We start from the raw sequence: 5,438 nt of genomic DNA, 5'->3' as shown, positions 1-5,438 counted from the left end.
ACCTCTTGATCCACAAACACTCCCTCTCCTTTGTTTTGTCTACCTCACTTTTGATCTCTCTCCCTCACATGCTCTCACTATTGGGTAGCAACGATGGGAAGAAGAAGAGAAAAATAAAGAGAAATGAATAGCTTCTCTTCCTTTGGATGCTCATTTAACGCTTTCACTTTTTTACCCTTCCTTTCTCACTCTAAAGGTATCATAAAGCAAGTAACAAGACAGAGAAGATAGAGAAGAAGAGGCTCTTAATGGTTTGCGCACACAATGAGCTTTTAGTTCATTTTTATACAATATATACATTAGGATTAGGGTTTCACTTTAGAGCTAGGCACCCTCTATCCTTTTAGGCTCAAAATAGTTTATGCACACAAGAATGAGCTTTTTGTTCATTTTTACTCTGCATGTACATTAAAAAAGAAGTCAAGGGTATCAAATCATAGGGCTTACAATAAACCATATTGCTTTAGTACTAAGCCCATTCAAATTGGCGGACAAGGAGCCTTAGAGATTAGTAGTCCACCACTCCAATGTGAACGCAATATTTATTTCCTAGTGCATTGTCCTTGCATATAACTTGTATGTTTACCACCATATGACTTGGTACAATCACTCACTTGAAACTTGGGTATGCTTAATAAGACATTTATTCACACAATTGGCCATCATAGCTTTAGTCCTACATAGTTTCTTAATGCAATAGAGATTTTCAAGCTTTAACACCTTCACCTCTTAGTACAAAGAAGTCATTAAAAGTACAGGGGCTAAAAAGAAGCCCCTCACTCCATGAGACATGAATCGTTCTTCAACTACATTTACATTGGAAGACCTAAATTTTCAAAGGTGTTGCATCAATTTTATGTGTCAACAATAGTTGATCTCTTCACAAAACGGCCCTATAGAAACAAAAACAAGTAGGTGGTCAAAGCCTTTTCCAAGGAAAAAAACACACACACACACACACACTCTCTCTCTCTCTCTCTCTCTCTCTCTCTCTCTCTCTCTCTTGTGTATCTTTGTGTGTATGTCACTTCATAGTCTATCACAAGAAGTTATAGACATATTCCCATAACAACAACATGGGCCTGGGCCTCTATGAGGGAGGCACTGCATGCCTGCCTAAGTGCAGTTGGGAGTGAGGGACTATCTATGCGCGCCCATGAGGTTGGGAGTGGAGGCAATGAGGGACTATGAGTGCCCCACGATTGCATTCCTGGGTAGTTGGGGCCGGCAATCCCTTCCCCCCTCCCAACCGCACTTAGCTACATTTGCAGCGCCTCCCAAGGCAAAAGCTCATGATGTTGAAAAAAAGGGGAAAAGCCCCTTGTAACATACGGCAAAATGTCAAAAACGTCTCTCGCATGTGTGGGGGTTGTGTCTCAAGACTGAGAGTTGGGACCAACCTTCATTCTTGGTCTTCGCTCTGCATTTAGCTTGCGCACTTCGTACCGGATTTTCTTCGAGAAGAGCCTCGTCCTGCGCTTCTCCTTGTACCGCATCACCCGAGCTTCTCTTGCAGCATCAGAGAGAGCAGGGACATAACCTGCCTGGCTGCTGCTGCTGCAGCTGGAATACTCAGTGTTTACAAGCCCACTACTGTCTGCACTTGTCACCTGCACACGTACATACACACCCACACCATCACCATCATGTCACTGTTACCCTCACATTAACATAGTCATAAGCAACAGTGGTATCATGATGGTAATAAATTATGATACTATCCTCATCAAGAACAATGGTGTCATGATAATCCACTATGATATCATTATCATCATCATCATCAAAAACAACATCAAGCTACGCACCCATAAACATGCCTACTCCCTCAGAGGTACACTTACAGCATCCAAGAAGCAGTCCGGGACAATCTGAGGCCTCTGCCCATCCATCCAGAAAGAATCTCTGTCAGACCAAGCAGAGATGATCTCCTCATAGTTGAGCCTCAGGGACAAAGACTTTTCAAGCCTTGCACCGTACCCAAAGGTGAAAGCGGACTGATCATTAGTATATTGACTACCATTAACATCAGGCACTATCACCAAGTCAATACTGTGCACGGCCTGTTCTTCAGAGGTCTCTTGATCACAGGGCTTCCTGTCGGACAGGACATTACAAACTAAGTCATAAGAGCCAAGTGTATCTTGTTCCACTCCTGTGTTTGCACATAGGTCCATGACATCAAAGGTGTCAATGCCTGAAGATGTATCATCAATGGAGAAGCTCCCCTCATCCATGGCAGTACAATCTACAAGCTCTGAATCATGTAGGGATAGATTGGGCTCTTCTGCCTTGATGACTTTAATATCTGATATTGTTGATTCATGGCTGCTGCTCTCTCCCATTGAGGGCAGTGTAGAGACAACGTCATGTTGTAAAAGGTCCACATGACTCGCGGCGATAAGCTCACACAGGAGGGGCTCGATTGCAGGCACATCATGGTCTGGGTCGTTCTCATAATCTGATGTAAGGTCTAGCAGCTCTCTGTAAAAAGTGAGCTGGGACTCACTGATAGGACTGCATGGCTCATCCTTGATGATGAGGGGAGCAGGGGGGTTGGCAGCAGCACAGGGTTGCTCCTTCAAGGGAGCTTGCTTGGTGGCATGAAGGGCGGCCTCTGAAACCTCTATCTTGACACCAGGGGTACTGATGTGGGGATCAGGGTTAGGATTTACAAGGCCAGAAGGTGCAGGTAAAGGGGCTATATACTGAGGCTGGTTGGGCCTCTTCTTTTTGGAGCCATGTTTACTCTGGAGAGTCCAATCGCCTGCCCGACAGAGCGACGAGCGGCTGGCGCTCCTGCGATCGAGCTTCAGAGGCGCGCCATTGGGGCCCAACCGGACCCTCTCATGGCGTCGGGCCACGGCATTGGCCAGGTGAACAGCGCCATCGCATCTCTCGCAGAGGTAGGCCTCGTCGGCGGCACAGTACCATCGGGCCCTGTCCTTGGCGCACATGTCGCAGGCGCGGGCACCTCTACTGCCCAGGACCATGCCGGATGGTGCCATATCCCTGCAGGGGCGCAGTGTCCGTACAGGACGTAGTGTCGACAAATTGGGAGGGAAGGACGAGCCTTCTAGGTGCCTCTAGAACGTACTAGAAGCTTCTGAGATGAGCTCAAGCGCATCTTCTTGAGTCTTTCACCATTGTTAACGGTTACTCTGCAACTGTGGTCTTCTTCATTACAGTAGTTTGCAACTATTATTAACTGTACGCTGCACCTATGATCTTCTCCATTACAGTACTTCGCAAACTAAGGAGGGAGGAAGCGCAGGTTGACCATATTCCTTCAGGGGAGGGTCATTGGAGGGGGGTGATGAGTGTGCTGTGAGACGAGCTCCATCCAAGCAGGAGCATTGCAGAAGAAGGGGTGCGCCATAGCCTGGAGCTTGAATCAGGAGATGTGACAGTGCATCCGATTGGCCTGATGATACTCTCCTCGTCCCGTCTCCGTCCCACCCCTCACACACATACACGCTAGACAAAGGGTCATGCTGTGAGTGCAAGCTGCTGGTTAACAAGGTCCAGGGCCCTATCTTATCGCCCCCATTCCGTACCCCCATCTCCCATAACCTTCCACGTGTCCTCCCGCAATCTCACGCTGTGACGCTCCAAGGCTATCCACAAGTTCTCTCCCTTCAACGAACCAAAAAGAATTTAAAAAGGAACCTGCAGGCCCCTAGAACATTCCACGTCCCTTTTGGCCCCTCTTTTCCCTCCAAAAAAGAAGCCAATTTAAAGGTCGCAACAAATAATAACCACACCTTGAGCCTCAAAGCCTCCTTGGCACATGAAGAACTTAGAAGGCTCCCCCCGGGCCCGAGTAGGTCTCTTGGCAAGGAGAAAGGACTGTGACAAACTTTGTTCAAGCACACACACAAAAAGCACAAAGAGTGGTGACAAATGTCTCCCGCCGTCTAATTCACCCCCAAAACCACTCGATCAAAATCCACATAGACCAATACACACACAAACATCGATCAGTTGAGCTTGCCGATGGTTCAACACAGGATCTCCCTGTGGTAATCGGGGAGACCTTGTTTATATCAAGAGTTAGAGGCCGCATCATTAAAGTACTCACTAAGTTGCTCTTTTTAGGAGCCCAATCCATCATGTGCAAGGGCTATCAATAGTGTTCACAAAAAATCGATGTTTAATCTTTTAAAAAACTTGAAAGAAGCAACTTTAAAAATCTAAACTTATTAAAAAAGAAAAGGAGAATTGGACATGATTTTGACATGGCTGCTCCTACGTGATTCTAATGTCATGCATCAACCAGTCCGTGGGGGCTTGACATGCAACTCCACCCTCACATGAATGAATGCAAACTCCAAGCAAGCACTCCCCTCCTCAGGATGATGACAGGCAAGCTAGGAAACACTTAATGACAAGAAATGAGACCTCCATAGAGATGGACTATACAGCTACTTGGGGTGCTATTGGAAATCTAGCCAAAGTGGAAGAGCCTATTCAGTGTGACCAACAAGCGCTTAATGAGCAGCAATGGTCTAAAGCCTTGGTTGCAAGGAAAAAATACTTTCAAGCAACTATTTCTCTATCTCTTGATCATATTAGGTAGTAGTTTGTTAATTTTTAGTCTACCAGAATATTCTTCTTTCTCATGGGCAAACCATTAGGGGAGGTCAAGTTTGAAAGATGGTTCTCAATCACCTTTCAAGGGAAGGCTCTATTGCAACATTATTGATTTGTTGACAAAGGATTCTTTATGGCTCTTATTGGCTCACAAGTAGAGAGAAATTGGGTTCTCAATTGTGTAGTTGGCTTCAAAGGCAATTTGGTGTTATCTCTTCCATGGAGCCCCTCCTTTGATCCTAAAGCCATCCTCCTACATGAATGCCCGACCTGGATCATGTTCCATAATCCACTTATTTGGGTTGATGAAGAGGTTGCATCGCTAGCTATAGCATTCTTGGGAAGATATTGTATGTCCTAGCTCCCGCCTCAATTGTGGGTGCCCTTACACAGGAGATGTGAGCCTCCTATTTATTTGGAGCTTAGTGAAATATTAGAATGGATTTGAAATTTTCTTGCAAGTCAAGTTGGGCTCCTTCTCAAATGCCTACTATCATTGCAAAGTAATGGGGTTGGACAAAATCATGGTTCATGGTGGGCCTTTACAAATAGCAAAATTGAGGCCTTGAGAAAATTGTTTGCTTTAGACCACTTCTCTATCCATTTGACCTTTCGATTGCTGCTAAGTGGCTCAAGATAAGGACCACCACCCTTTCGCTTAAATACCTCATTTCTGAATTATTCTTGGTTTGCTACCAAAGCCAAACATCTATGGAACGAGGCCGAAAAGCCCTATGCTGATCTGATTATGACTTAGGTAGATTGCAACTAAGATGTGGCCTCCTTTGCCTAAAAACATGGCAAAGACTTGGCTTATAATAGGAGAATGCATATGGATACTACCTCTT

The 5,438-nt window shown here is 45.6% G+C and overlaps 1 protein-coding gene across 1 annotated transcript; it reads right to left on the bottom strand.

Annotated features, from left to right (window-relative positions):
• Nucleotides 1-530: 530 nt before the first annotated feature.
• LOC148033384 (zinc finger protein CONSTANS-LIKE 16-like) lies at nucleotides 531-3,509 on the bottom strand. Its single transcript, XM_087681295.1, has 3 exons — nucleotides 1,842-3,509; nucleotides 1,401-1,610; nucleotides 531-893 (listed from the first exon to the last, which is right to left on the bottom strand). The coding sequence occupies exons 1-3, from the start codon at nucleotides 3,003-3,005 to the stop codon at nucleotides 855-857; spliced, it is 1,413 nt and encodes a 470-aa protein (XP_087537421.1). The 5' UTR covers nucleotides 3,006-3,509; the 3' UTR covers nucleotides 531-854.
• Between the last annotated feature and the right edge of the window lie 1,929 nt (nucleotides 3,510-5,438).

The sequence above is a fragment of the Lygodium microphyllum genome, chromosome 7 (genome assembly GCF_053477565.2).
Source record: "Lygodium microphyllum isolate KBCC chromosome 7, Lygodium_microphyllum_v1.1.10, whole genome shotgun sequence".
NCBI lineage: Eukaryota > Viridiplantae > Streptophyta > Polypodiopsida > Schizaeales > Lygodiaceae > Lygodium > Lygodium microphyllum.
This window is presented reverse-complemented; position numbering and strand designations above follow the sequence as displayed.